The 16085-nt window shown below is 38.7% G+C and overlaps 1 protein-coding gene across 1 annotated transcript in view; it reads right to left on the bottom strand.

The window, feature by feature from the left end:
• Positions 1–3603: 3603 nt before the first annotated feature.
• Positions 3604–16085, bottom strand: part of LOC140170406 (uncharacterized) — a 62536-nt gene continuing 50054 nt past the window's right edge. Inside the window, 4 exon segments of the mRNA XM_072193778.1 lie at positions 3604–5904; positions 7977–8082; positions 8085–8216; positions 13017–13281. Of these exon segments, the coding sequence (XP_072049879.1) occupies positions 4095–5904; positions 7977–8082; positions 8085–8216; positions 13017–13281 (2313 nt within the window). The 3' untranslated portion in view covers positions 3604–4094.

The following is a 16085-nucleotide window of genomic DNA, read 5'->3' as shown; positions in this document are numbered from 1 at the left end:
TTACGTCATCAAACATTTGTTAGAACTTAAACATTACTGGAAATAGAATGGCAATAGATTAAACAACGTAGATATGTTGCATACAATATTGTACGTACAATAAAAAGTCTGAATGCTGCTTTACTTGCAATAAGAGAGTGAAGCCGAGTAGCTACTATAATTATTGATTAAAAGAATATTGAACAAACAAACAGTATGGTTGAAATATGGAATCAGTGATGCTGGCACTAGGATCCACAACATGTTCATCTATCAGGGTACAGTTCTTTAACCCCAATATATTTGTACATTCATTGAATGACCTTTGACAATTTGGGTACAAAAACTCATACTCTGCAACTTGAGGTCAAATTTTGCACTATGATTGTTCATTTGAGGTTATTGAAATATGCCATTGGGATGAGGCCATTGTGGTCCATAGTGTTGGTGGCATTTGTCAATGGTTACTCAATAGGAAAGTTACACAAATCAAAATTTGGATTGAAATATAAAATAATTACTTAAAGAATAATCTACATGTAGTGAGAATCAGTGGATAGGTACTTACTTCCCCAGCAAACACAAAACGTTTTCAAGAAAATGTTTAATGTCAGGTTATATAAAGGGTATAAAACATATTAATAATATTCACAAAGCATTTTTGAAAACTTGATACAAAATATATAAAATGTTATTAAGTGTTTAGAAATAATTTTGTCCCAATGTTTGCGAAAAAACATTTCGCAATAACATCTTGACACTTTTTCATAATTGTTGTACCATTTTTTTTCATATCAAGCATATTAAAAATGTTTTCATAACTTTTAAATAACCTGCCATTTGAATGTTCATAGAACGTTTTGAACAAAACCAAAACATGTTTATAACACGTTTATAATTTTTAAAAACACTTTTGTCTTTTCAATACATCCTGTTTACAGTCAATGAAATGTCAATTTTCAATGGAAATGTATTTTCATTTCACCAATTAATATTTATGATACATTTCTTATAACGTTTTTTTTAAAACATTTTCGTGTTTGCTGGGTCATTTTTCAATACATCCTGTTTAGTCAATGAAATTGACATTTTCTAAGGAAATGCATATTCATTTGATCAATGAATATTTATGATACATTTCTAGTTAAAGAGGAAGCATAAAACCAATATCTGTATTACAAATTCCTAATGCATTGTGGGATATGTTGGAAATTAAGCTATTCTAGAAAATATATGCACACCCCCTGTAGAGGAGTTCAGAGATTTCCGAACTATTTGTCCAGTTGTGATTGTTGGAAATCCAGACTTTTAAAGTGTCCAAAGCCAAAAATAGTCATCAGAAAAATAGTTCAAAATCTGAATATCCTCAATTTGAGAACTCATTTCGGATAATTCTGTGATTTGTTATACAGGGAAGAAGCAAACAATACCAAAAAACACGAGCGTAATTAATATTTATTGTTTTGAGATTCAACATCCAAATCTCAGAACGATAGATAGATGGACAACGTGTTTGTACTCGCAACATTATACTAAATTTACTTCATTTCAAAACCGAGCTACAATGTTGATATTTTCAATACCCCAGGTTTTTTTATGAAGGTTCACAGGACCTTTTCACGCAGACTTATTAAAATAAGTCTGCGTAAAAAGGTCCTGTGAACCTCCATGCACTACTAATAATCTGTAGGGTGTGTACACAGAAGCTTTATAACTACGCACGTAATTTTACATCCAAATGCATTTCCCCAGATCATCCTTGCCACCACATCATAAGCGACTCACATTAAAAATTCATACTGATACTTTAACTTCCTTCCATTAAAAAAAATACCCTAGGCATTCATCTTCAATTTTGGAAATCGGCAAAAAAGCAAAAGGGATGAAATTGGTTATGTTATAGATATTAATAGAATAACAAACATCAACAAAACCAATATTTGGTGGATCATGTCGTGAAATCTAATAATGATACGATTGACGTCATCCAGGTTTGGCGGTATCTCTATTATTACCACATCAGTGACCATCCGGGACTTTATCGTTATGAACCAAATATAGATATTTAGCCTCGTATACAGTTCGTAAGCGCTTGAAGTAATCCAATGATATTTTGTACCAATTTGCACTTTTAAAAGATTTGCTTTCTTTCAAAATGTTACCTTATCACATGTTTGTGTTATAAAATAAATTCATCAAGACCTGTGGGCCTAAACAGAGTAAAACTAATATTCAAAATTGTCTCCGGTCTACTGCGCCATGTTGATCAAACGCACTTGAACTGTGACTGGGGGTGTGTGCGTATAGAGGACTGACGATGCCACCGGTTACGCAAAGGCCATGCACAATGCGCGCCGACTTGATATTTGCAGGTCGCAGCAGACGAGAAAAATTTATTCAATTTTATCATTTCGTATTGTTTGCTTTCAAAAATCAATTTGATCCACCATAAAGTGAGTACAAACATGCCCAATCATGCTCAAGTACGTCGAGCATTCGCGTGCTATAATACAGTGCTCAAAAGATTTAAGGTACCAGTTATGCCTGGGCAGTTATGTTCACCCCCTAGTATATCCATAGACAGATATGTCATAATTGGAAACAGCAGCCAATAGCTGCATCTTTTAGCTCGAATTTAAGACCTGATTTATTGAAATCGTGTCAAGAAATAAAAAAAAAACAAAACATAACGATCCATCCTAGGAAGATGCAAATTCAACAGTTGCAGGTTGCTCCATTGCATGCCCTATTGATTTGCGCACAAAGCGTTCTCGAACAAGGGAACTAATATAGGGGCATGCTTTCCATTGATTTAGCACGATAAAACTAGCTTCGTGCTTTCATTGATTAGAACACAAAAGTGCAACTTTTGATTTCGTTCTTTCCTTTAGGTATTAGATCGCCGTTTCAATAATTCTCAACCAATTTCAACATATGAGGTCTTAAAACAGAGCTAAAGAGTACATTGTTTTGGTTGTAGTCTTCGTTTAGGATATACAGTGGTAAACATAACTGGTACCTTAATTCATTTGCGCACTATATATATCCCTAGGAGCGCAGAAGTAGGCCTACTACGTCTATTCACATTCTGCATAAACATAGTTGTGTAAACATGTTTACTGTGAGGTAAAAATACGGGGAAAACCCTACAATTGTGCGGCTTGCATAATTTTATAGTCGCTCCTACATATCAAAGAAGGACATTACTTAAAATACACTATTCATACCAGGGTATAGTTCTTAAGACATATCGGCGAACCAGGTACTTGATCGATGACGTACGCCATAAAAATTCTGATACTGATACACTAACATATAGGTTCTTTAATTGTCTACGGACGCAACTGCATATACTTGTAAGACGTCCGACTATTAACTAGCCCATATGCAAAATGATCTGCCACTTGACCTGAATTTATACTCCATCGCTGAGCGACGAGCAATTGGTGTTTGACCAATGAGGTAGCATGCTTTTCCCAACGCAACAAAAAGCGTGATACCTCATTTCAGTGGGTAGAAACCGACCACTCGTCGCTCAGCGATGGAGTATAAATTCAGCTTTATACTTCTGGTTTTAACTTTTACCTATTGCAGCAAACCCCCTCTTTATTCGCCATGTTCTGACAATTAACATGACCCTAATTTCTACCTGGTAACATTGGTCAAGCCACACTCATGATACAGCCTTTTGATATTAAGATAGGATCATGACCCAGACAAAACACAATATTACTATAAAGCGACAAGATAAACCATATATCTTAATGTTAAAATCCCTGACTACCCGATAATAATGCGGATGGATTAAACTTTGAGTAAAAACTCAAATGCATTGATTTAAAACAGTATAAATACATCTTATTTAACGACAAAAGCGTAAAATCACTGAATATAATTACTGCGTTACCATGGTTACAGCATTATACAGCATTACCCTATCAACACCATCAGCCAAGAATAAACAGCTAGCACTCACGGTTTGACTTGTTGATAACAACTTTTACACCAACATCGCAAAATCAATCAGGTACGTACAGCACCAATGCACCACCATGCGCACCTGTAAGAAAAATACCAGTGACCTTACACCATTACACAATGTCAGAGGTTAAAGGTCAGGTTGCTGGAAGATCCCCAGGTTCTTTCTTGATCGAAATATCTTCAGGTGGTCGCGATATTGTATGAGGAGCCGGCGGAGGACGCATTAGAAGCCGGTCAGCCTCGGCCGATGGGCTCTCGTATTTGAACGTCTGTTCAGACCAATGGGATCGTTGAAGTTGCAGTTGTCGTTGTCGGTCGGTATCAAAGAAATAATCACGGAATTTACGCATGCTGTTATCGCGCTGTATCAGCGGATCCATTGGTGGTGGGAACTGGAAGACTGACGGCACCAGTCCAGGTTTCTGCGTAGGAGTACAAGGCAATGATTGAGAACTGGATAAACCCGGCGATAGGGACAGTTTAGGCGATTTCGTATCACTTTCGGTGTACGAAGGTGGCCGTATGTTATCACGATTCCACTTCCGTTTAAAACGTAGTTTAATTGGAATAAGCTTATCACTTTCAGAATGGTCAGTCAGAATGCTCTCCCCACTGCTTCCGACACTACTGCCTAAATCAGAGCTAGGATTGGCGTCTTTATCAAGGGCATTATCTGATTGACTTCTCTGTCTTGAGAGTTCTTTGTGACTCCCGCTTTCATTATCTTCAGCCACTTGTTGAAGTAAAACTGGCGTGGAAGGCTCTGAGAGTTTGACAATGATATCTGGAGTCCTCACTTCGGGTTGTTTGTTAACCCAATTATCAGGCGTATATTTGTCAGTTTGCCTGGTTAAAGTGATCATATCAGGCTGATGCGAACCACCCGATGGAGGACGATATGGGTCCTCACATATACTTGGAGAGTGGATTTTGGGAGGCTTTAATTCATTCATTGGTTGAGGCGGTGAGCTTACAGGAGACGGCATTTGCTGCTGTTGTTGTTGCTGCTGCTGTTGATGCTGCTGCTGTTGATGCTGCTGCTGTTGCTCAAGTTGCTGTTGTTCAGCCTGACGGCGTTCATTCATACGCCTCAAGTAGAGTTCAGATTGCAGAGGTCTTTCCGGTATAAGTAAAGGCTTTTCTGGTGATTTTTCCTGCGGACGTAACTCAAGGCTACGTATTCTAGATTCATTTTCGTTCAACGTTCTCCATATTGTACCCGGAGAATGAGGCAAAGAAGGCATTGCAAATCGGTTGATTACCTCACCGCGTAACTGTGTAACCCTACTATGTTCTAGTCGAGCTTGCGCTTCTTGATGAGCGCGGATTTCCGCTGGGTTGTACGTAAACCGCGGCCCTGGCGCATTGTACAACGCGGGCGATGGTGTAGTTAGAGGCGAGAGGTAACACGGACTAGCCGGTAGTGAGTGAGAGAAAAATGACTGTCTAAATGCAGCCGGAAATCCCGGAGAATATGGATGTCTTGGGCCCGCTAGAGTCGCCGAATGAGGTGGTGGTGGAATTCCCAGCGGTTTCTCTCCTGATATAATAGAGCTTGGTGCATTTGGCTGCTTTCCTGATTCATGTTTATCTACCTCGGCATCAGTTAAACTATGAGATCTCATTCGGCTAATCTTGGCAGTCCGTTCACCTGATTCATGAGACTCTTCTAAGGAGTCACTACTGCTTGATTCAGATAATCTACGCATGCCCATTCGCTCCTTTATCGTATTAGGAGTCCTAGATTCATCCTCAAGAGTTATGACGTCATCGGGTGAGCCTACTCGACCCAGTGTTGGAGGAGCAGAGGGCGGTGGTAGATAAGGTGGAACATACTTCAAATCTGTTCCTGGGTAGTTCACTAGAATGAGTTTACTAAAATTAAACTTGTAAGTGAAGCGTTTGCCTTTTGTCTTGTGAAGGATTCGCTTGTTGTAGTAGTATCTGAAAAAAGGAAATGAAAAGAGAATGCGTTAATTTCGCTTTGGGGTATCGGATCAATTTTTACTGTGAACATCACCAGGATCACGACTATCGTCATGGCCAAGGCAGTTAATTCCAATTGTTGGACAATGTTCAAGATCTTTGTCCCTCAATCTTCATGAAAGTCTTCATAAATGGATGGTCAACATGGTACCGGTCCACAGACCCTAGCAAGAACGTGATGGCTAACCGTCATAGACTGCTTTGTCGTCCTTTTTGATCAACAAGTCAGTCACCCATATGCCTTCATCAATAGAAAAAATAATCCTGCTTCGGGACATCGTGGTTTTTGGATGGAAGCGGTTCTCGTTCGTTCTGAGATGAGTTGATGATAGCGGTGAAGGGACTATGAAGTAAACTACTCCCTTACTATGAATGGCCAAGTGGTCCAAAAAACGTGTAAGACAAACGTGTAAGGTTACACGTGTAAGATTGCATCTTATACGCGTAAGAATGCATCTTATACGTGTAAGGTTGCATCTTACACGTGTAAGAATGAAGCGGGATTCTTAAGTTGACGAATCACAGAGTAAGAAATCACAAACAACCAATCATCTTACGCGTTGCAAACGTCAACCAATAATATGTAAAGACGTTTTTAGATTTGTAACACCCACGACGACTTATACGTGTAAGATTTTGAATTTAGTGATGGACGATACACGATATTATTGGAGGCGTACCGAGGATAAGTATAGAGCTCGTCACCAACATCGTAAACAAGAAACAAGGCATTTTCTAAATTTGTATGAGTGCTACAATGTCCTGTATTGTATGCCGAACTCTGTCAGGAATTGTTCCGATTGTTGGACCGTCATGGTCACAGCCCGATTTATCTCACTTTTTGGTTACTTATTGTCAGTTATCTGGAGTCAATTTGTACTCAATATCAATTAATTTCAAGAGGTCAAAGTAAAATGATCACGTTTGCGAAATATACCGTGGTACATATCTATATCGTGGCTGAGATTATTCGACGCTCGTCGTATGTATTAGTCAAACTGGAATACCGTCCATCCCTAATAGGCAATTCTTACGCGTGTAAGAAATGATATGGCGAGATTTCATTGGTCAAAGATGAATACGCGAAGGTGATTGGTTGTTTGGGGTTTAAATATGGGTTCTTTACATATGATTCGTCAATTTAAGCAACCCGCTAGATTCTAAGACGTATAAGATGCGATCTTACACGTATAAGATGCAATCTTACACGTGTAAGATGCCATCTTACACGTGTAAGGTTACACGTATAATCTTACACGTTTTTGGTCCACTTGGCCATTCATACTTGGCCATTCATACCGTACAAGCTCACTCACGTGATTTAGATATGGGTTAGGGAGAGTTGCGTTTTAGACCCGATAGAGCTGCCCAGGACGACCCTGGACGAAACAAGCTCAGCTATCCGATAAAATCCAAAGACCTGGACGGAGAAACATGACCCCGAGATCGATCGTGCAAACAGCAATTTGCTCAAGTGTTCAATTAGTTTGGTCACCGATTACATTGAGCGTAACTGGACTAGAAGTTATCACCAATTATAACAATTGATTATTACCAATTATAACAATACACTCGAGTCACGGCAATTTACAAGATCGATTCTCACGGCGGGCGGTGGTGATGCTCATCTCAATAATCTGGTTTATGAATGTGACCTTTTCATTCTTCAGTGATTCCAGGGTACGATGATTTAAAGAACACGACCCGATTATTTATATATACATCTGGCTTGATAGTCCGACCTGCAAAAACCTGCGGGTCTAATTCGCAATTGTCCCTGGGATTGGAGTAGGATTAAGTTTTAGGATTAAGATTCGGGCAAGAGTTCGGATTAGGACTGAGGGTTTATAGGGAAGTGTTATCTTAGGTAGTAGAAGGTTGCTTGAAGGCGGCAAAGTCAGTGATGCAAGGTCATGTTACATCATTGACGATATCAAGATTCCACACTTGTAAAACAAAACAATATAATAATAATAATCGTCTTTCCTTTATGAGAGTACTCATTGGTACTAGTAATTTATTCCTTTTACCTTAGTGCCCTGCTGAGTTTATCATAGTTCATGTGCGGCTTGCACTTCCGCATTCCCCATAGTCTTGCCAGTTCATCCGGGTCCTTAATCAAAAAAACTCGCCATAGTCTCCTTGCCAAGCGATCACTTCTCTGTATTCCTCTTTCTGCAGGAGCTCCAGGATGAAGTGCCACAGCTGAATCTGTCTGCTCCCAGGACTGCTCTCCGGTTTGTAAGCCCAGTCTGGAAAAGCCATACCACCTAGAGTGATTAAGACAGACATTTGGGATACGCAAACTATGTAGTTACACGTCACACAAAAGAGAGGTAACTGGGGTGTGTGTGGAGGGGTTAAGGGTGGCGGGAACGAGAACGGTTCTTGGCAAGGTAAGGAGTCTTTGTTAAAGACTACATGCGATTTAGGGGGTCACAAGGCGCGAGTCGCAAACTGCGATGCTTCACGAATAGCGAGCGTTACGAGCAAAATACTACTCGCGATTTAGGGGGATATAAGCCGCGAGTCGCAAACCGCGACTATGGTTTCCGAGAGTGTGTGGTTCCCAGTAGTTTATCTCCCTATTGGTAATATATATAGGTACATGGTCTGTAGTACAGACCTAAGTTGAGGTACCCGGTACCTTTAAGCTTGCGCAGTTATCTGCCATATGTTAGCTCATGTATATAATCGCGGTTGTATCCCGTATATGTAAGCTTAAAATCTAAGAAACCAAATCAATCGTGTGTCTCATTTTAGGTTTTATTTCTACTTAAGTTCCTAGGAGGCACAATGCATCATGTCTTTTAATATTGGAATACGGAAAAAATGCGTAGGAGGTTTTTATCAGAAAGACTTGACACTTATATTCTGTAGAATTGATATATATATATAATTTCGTCTCTCCCGTTTCCATTTTAATTACATGCTATTCTCAGAAGCTTTAAAAGCGTATACAATGGACACATAATCGACACTGTTTTTGCCATCAAAAACACTCAGTTACACGATCGACAGATCGAGTGATATTACTTGGGTTATCTTTGCGAGGGTGTGTATGGTTTCAAACTTTTTTCTGTGTTTTTCCCTCCAAATGTTGCTATTATTATCTTAACAAAACAATACCCAACACTTACGTCACCAATTGCTATAGAAATGAAAGCTGCCCAACAATGATATTACGTTGTTTTGGACGTCACTTATTTCATAGAGGAAATCTACCAATCAAGTATGTTTATAATAACGCGCCATTCCTTTTTAAAGGAATTTTTAAGGTTTCATCTTGCCAATTGCCGATCTCGGTGAAGTCCCAAGTTAAAAACGTGACTTAGTGATGTGCAAGATGTTAAATTACTACTGTGACACACATAATAATTAGTGCATGGAAAGATTTACAAACAACTAAAACATATACAAACAAAACAATAATTGTCAACAATAAGTATCGTCATGGGAATTCAACATAAAACTGTAGTGCAAGTCATGCAAAATATCATAATTCTGAAAATGCAAATAGTATATAGAAATTACAGGAAAAATAATAAATACATTCTGTGTATATTCTAAATACACGACCCTTGGTAATGTGGGGGTGTGTTTACAGGAATACAGGTATATATCAAATTGATCCGGGTTTTTTTTTAAATTTGTTTGTTAGTACATTTAGGTGTTTTTGAAAAGCCTGCCTCTTATCCGAATGCACCATTGAATCCACTTGAAATGACAACACCTTATATTGACACTGTATATTTCAAATTCAGACGTGAATCTGTTGATGGGTTTGGAAGATGGAGGCATGATTTCAAGATCACCAAAAGCGAATGTAGAACAATCGTTTTGATATAACCTGTATCTGGGTCCCGGGAGCTTCTGGGCTAACCATACTGACGTTCGTCAGGGCTATAGATAACAGCCGAGGGAAGTTAGAAATGTCAAGTTTTAATTTGAAAAACCACAAAGAAAGTGGTCGTGATAAACAAAAAACTCATGAATAAGTGGTAAACATCTCGTTGACGCAATAAATCAGTTGACCACATGAGAACTACCTGCCGATTGGTCAAAAAGAAGTTTTCATTATCAATTGGACCAATCAGCAACATTGTTAGAATAATTTCACCACGCAAAAAAATTGGGGTGAATTATTTGCAAAGCTCCATTCTGATTGGTGATTAACGCGAAGATATCATGTAATTGACCAATCAGCGGCAATGTTACATCGGCAGGTAGTGCTCTGGGGTTAAAATCTTTCGCAGAAATAAAAGGTGACATTTTTAAATAAATTGGTGAGTTGAAAGAATTAATTGGTGAGTAGTAAGAACAGTAGAAAGAATAAGTAAAATCAAACAGACTTCTAGTAAACGCGTGACAACCTGGACTCGCCAATTAGAGACACAGGTGTTGTTTACATATTTCTAATTTAGTTCGGGACTCTTTGTGATTTATTGTGAACTATAAATTAGGTGGAAGAAAAATAATTTATACAAGAGTTACAGTATATAAAACATATATCGATGAAATTTGATCTGTTCCGAGTTGTGAATGGAAAGTCATTATTTCACCTCGTGAAAATATTCTTAGAAAGTGCACTCATAAAAATAAAATATTTGTATCTCTTCTGAGAATGGATAGACATTTATGAATATAGTTATCGATCTCATAAAAACGTATCTTTCTTTTCACTGCAATGAATATAATACGAATATTAAAGAAATACACGAACACAGGGTAATTGTGTCTGATTGTGTCTATTATTGTTACCACGGTAATTCAATCGGCGAGGGTTTAGGTCAATTCAGAGGTCAATTAGCCTTTTCGAGATATGGCGGACATAATAGGATGGCGCTGCACGAAATGGGTAAAGTCTTTTGAATTTCCCGGGTTTTACCCATATTGAGAAGACTGCCCTCCTATTGTGTACGCCATGTCTCGATAAGGCTAATGAAGATGATCATGATGATCATAGTAAAGATCATGGAATTAATACGGTACTAAATACCAATTTATTAAAAGCAATAATCATAACGCAGATACCGACATAAGACTAAACTTCTGAAGTGAATATAGGTAGAAACAGTCAATCTTTTGTGAAAATGGGTCATTTAATATAAACGCAAACAACACGCCCGCAGCCGCAATTAGGTAGAATTCACCGGGCACATCAAGACACCAATTTGACCAAATACAAACTATGAGCATATTAAATAAATATAAATGGCGGGACGGTCGTTTATTTTTCCTTGTACAATGACCATCAATAAACGCCTCAGACGGATATTGAAGTGCCTCACGCACTGGGAACCATTCCCATTCGCCTCAGTAGCGTCAGTACATATTGCTCCAAGTTATTTTGTTAAAATATTTCTTAATATTCCAAGGGCCTTACAAACACTTCCATTTGTTGACAAAAATGAATTCCAGCTAATGTATATTGCTCACATAAAAACATAAACGTCCCAGAACTAACGTAGATTTGAGAAAAAAGGTAAAAACACAAATAAACAATGCACAAACACCCACAATTCGCTGTAATTGCTATACGTTATAATAACAAGTTTAAATTTTGCGAATTAAATCTGAATTTACTATTTATTGACATATTTAACATCTCTTACTTTCACCTAATTGTAAGTGCCACAGCACAGGTGAGCACATCTATAAGACGGAATTACCTTGAATATCGTTGCATGGGAGTTCTTCGAAAAACATAAACCACTAGGTACTCGAAACACGTGTTAATTACCCAAAACGCGCGTGTGATACTTGAAGAGAAACGTGTGCTAATTCAAGAGAATACTATGCAATACGTGTGATGGGATGTGAGTCTTTGTTAGTAATTGGTTTCTAACAATTAAAGATCTTTAATTTGAGTATTATTGTTAAATGTGTGATTGCGAACGGACACACCTAGAGGAAAATCTGTGATGAAGAGTAGAAAACAATAAGTGCATAATTGACATTGACGAATCGACATTTGATTAATAGGTGATTAACAGGTGGACACTGGTAACTTGTGACAGACAAACAAGATTGATAATTAGAAACAAGCACTGATAAGTAGAAACAAGCACTGATAAGTAGAAACAAGCACTGATAAGTAGAAACAAGCACTGATAATTAGAAACAAGTACGTATAATGTAACAAACAATTGGGGTACATGATCACACTGAACAACATGAACATTAATAAACGATTCCTTTTAAAGTAATAAAACATTGCATAATAATGGAAAACTGTATGTTTTAACAAAATATGAATATAATCACTCTCCAAGATCTATGGTTTTGCAAACAATTTCAGGTGCCGTTTCTATAGTCAAATGTATTTGGTATTGAACAAACTTATTTCATATTTATAAGGTGCCGTTTCTAGTCAAATGCATCATACTTCATAAATAGTGAAGGATTATTATAGACGAACTTAATGCACTGATGGTACCGTTTCTAGTCAAATATATCATGTATATTGAACCAGGCAAGATTCTCATCTTCTCTGATTGAACAAACAATTCATTTACAGGGAGTGGCGCTTCAATTCAGGTGGCATTAGGGGCAGAATGAATATCCCAGTGAGGACTAAAATCTGAAAGTCCACTATTTTTCAATTGATAATCATGATAATCTTGGCAGTTAAGTGGAATTGATGTCCACGATATTTTTTTGATTTGACATAGAGAGATATGGAAGAGTAGCAATAGCCTTAGGTCCATGCAAGGAGCAGTGCGGGGCCCTTTTAATATCTCCTTCATCCCTCTTATTTCATACAAGATACAAGATACAAGATATTTTTATTTTCCCATAATTCACATGAAATCACACAGTATATATTTTTATAAAACAATATTTGCGCTTTTGCTCGGGGGCCCCTGAACCTTCGGCCCATGGACTTCGTCCACCCTGTCCACCCGCTTGCTACGCCCCTGGGTGGTGGCAAGATTGGGGACCCGTGACGCCAACACTATTGATAGAAATGAATATTTACTGAACGTTTTACAGGCACATGTACTACTATTATCTTGTGTGGAATAACTGCTGGCTAAGATATACTTCACCTGATGACTACTACTCACTTGTATTCCAAACTGGTATATTAGGACTAGGCGGGACACCTGTACCAGGGGACGCCATTGGTTCTACAGGTTGATGGTGATGGGGTGGTGTCCCCGATGGGATGCTGATCGTAGCCTGCATGGTAGGCGTGGTAGCCACACTAGCTGGGTCCATACATCTGTAGTGTGGCATCATTTTAGAATTAGGGCTGCTTGTCCGATTAGAAGCGTGTTGGAGGTGTGGCTGATGGGACGGCATCCAGCTTGACCGGTGAGTTGCTACAACCTGTACAAAGATAAAAGTAGAATGTGATTAGTTGATTGATTGATTGATTGATTGATTGATTGATTGATTGATTGTGAATGACGATAACGATGTATCAATGCAATTGGATGTGTTGATCGACCAGTTGTTTCTGATCGGCAATCATTGGCAAGGGTCGCACTTCTTTATGTGTCGCAGTATTCAATTTGCGAAAGTCGTATCAAACCCGATTCACGCTAAATCCAATATTCAATTTGCGAAAGTCGTATCAATCCTGATTCACGCAAAATCACGCTAAAAACGTGCATGTTATATTGGCTACCCGGGCTTCTACCTGGAATCCATACGCAAACATTGATTACGTCAAATAAGCAGGAATGCTGTAGAACGCTTAATTCTGACCAACTATGTCCACAATTTTGCTGTACCAACAACCGTAGCTTGAACGAAAACGTCTAGGTTATAACCGAGGCACAGCCAAATGTTAGGGAGCTTGTCGAAAGTAGAATTACAATCCTGGACATGTGTTATGATCATGATACGGTGTTATTTTCATCAGACCATTACACAATTTCAGTATATACTTAAAAAGATGATATAATGCATCAAAATAAACCATATATCCCTCAGCCGGAAAACCAATGCCAGGGTATAAATAATCATGTACAACCCCTGGATGGAAAGGATGCTATAGGAAAACAATAGTCCAAGGGAAGCCACGATTACACACTATTGTTTACTAATAAAATCCCGGTGATAGCCGTCTAAGTGCTGGATCAATACGTTGTGTAGCAGGTTGTGAGGTTTGATGACATCCGCTCTTTGGGTTATTCCAGTTGAAATCCATACACCCCCATAGAAGACATGACCTTAATCCCTCATACAGGGAGTGTAGATTTTAAATGGAGTTACTCATTTAGGTAGCCCCATTTGAAATTCACACTCCTTGCGTGGAAGATTAAGGTCATCTCTTCCATAGGGTGTGTATGGTTTTCAACTGAAATAGCCCATTTCCAATCCAGGTGAGTACAGCTGTAAAACAAATTTGCAGCTCTGGCAACACGCCCAAAACAGTGACCCAATAAAAGGTCTTTGCCCAACCAAAACTACGAGTATAAAGGTCTATTTCAGTGGCACTGCAACCTTGGTCAACGATGTTAGACAGTTTGAGTCAAAAGAGAAGACATACCGGTACGAAAACGAAGAATGTGTTATGCGTATAGCAAATTTATTTATCTTTCGTAATGAATCTTGCACGGTACTAGCATTTTCTTGCCGAAAACCTAAAGATTGTCAGCAACAATTGCGCACAATTGATAATTAAGTGGGAAAAGGGTAATCATGATTCCAGTTGGTTTAACAGATTATGCATCAGTAAGCTAGCTATGGAAAAATGTTTCAGCTGACGGAACGCAAGTTATGTTATCATAAAATATAGCGGCCCACTAAAATGTCCTTTTCGCAATCGCGATTCATTGCCTTGCCAATCTGTTTGGGTAAATCAGGATAATTATAGCAACAGTATCATCAACATAACGACACACTGCATTGCATTATCTGATTATCAGAATGTAATGGAAGTACATTTGATTGGGGTGTAGTACTAGTAACTAAACCACGAAAGTATGTTACGTTGAGAGAAAAGCGACATTCAGAAATGAAGGAGCTACATGTAAAAGTGGTATTATAGTAGAGATGTATTTTTATTGAGTTTTCATTCGGTTATTCACACGATTTTCTAAGCTCCGTCCTCTTCTAAGTACGTTTTCAACTTCCCATTGTTTGTCAGTCTATTCACAGAAAATTATGGATTTTTCTTGAATGGTCGTTCCGTGCGAAGACACGTTTTGGTCCTGATGTGACCAGGCTCATACAAAAAGGGCCAAGCCATGCTATAATCCTATACGCTGCTTGGCATATATGCAAAGAATACAAGCAAACAGAATGGGAGATACAGAACAAGGAACTAAGAAGGCCATTCCCATAAACCATGTGCAAAAATCTAATCAAGAGTTAGGAAAGTCTCCAACCTTAAATGCTACAGAAGCTGTTTAGCCCATAATCAAAACTAAAGAGTGAATATCTAAAATTGCATCACAAGCTGGCGTTGTTATCATCGATGATGTTATCATCACCTTCATTGACTAAATGAGAGAAGGAGGTGATGTTACCAATCTTACATTGCCACACATGTGACTGTCTGGTGGTGATTGATGTCTATGGTATCCAGACCAGACGGAATAGGATATACCCTTTGTCACGCTTGCATGAGTGAAGAATTTGCTAGAGCGTTAATGGTTTATTCATCGGTACTTGATGGCAGTTTGGTAAGAGCAGGTAGAGCACAGAATAACGAATCGTATCTCCGTAAGTTTGACGAGCTAAAGGACAACTGTGGTGTAACAAACTTGATATTTAGAAACTTTCTCATCGTACTTGAGGAGGAAGGAACACCTGGACGAACAGCTAAAGGACAACTGTGGTGTCAAACTTGATATATGGACACTTTCTCATCGTACTTGAGGAGGAAGGAATGCCTGGATGAACACCAAGAGGAACATAGACCTCTGTGGGTTCAATACAGGGACAGAGGCATACAGGGTTGAGAAACATGGAAACACGTGACATGTCTACGAAGCCTGGGGTAGAACCCATTTGGCACGCTACGTCCGGCAAAAACAGATCGACGGATAGAGGGATTCGTCAAATCACGACATGACTACCGCCTCATTGCCTCTTCCAGAATACCTTGATCTTGATCAGTACTAATTGCTGATAAGACCATGAGAACTACCTGCCCATTGGCCAAAATGAATATTGTGGCG

The sequence above is a fragment of the Amphiura filiformis genome, chromosome 14, assembly GCF_039555335.1.
Source record: "Amphiura filiformis chromosome 14, Afil_fr2py, whole genome shotgun sequence".
NCBI lineage: Eukaryota > Metazoa > Echinodermata > Ophiuroidea > Amphilepidida > Amphiuridae > Amphiura > Amphiura filiformis.
Note: the sequence above shows the minus strand (reverse complement) of the source record. Positions and strands in the feature narration are given on the sequence as shown.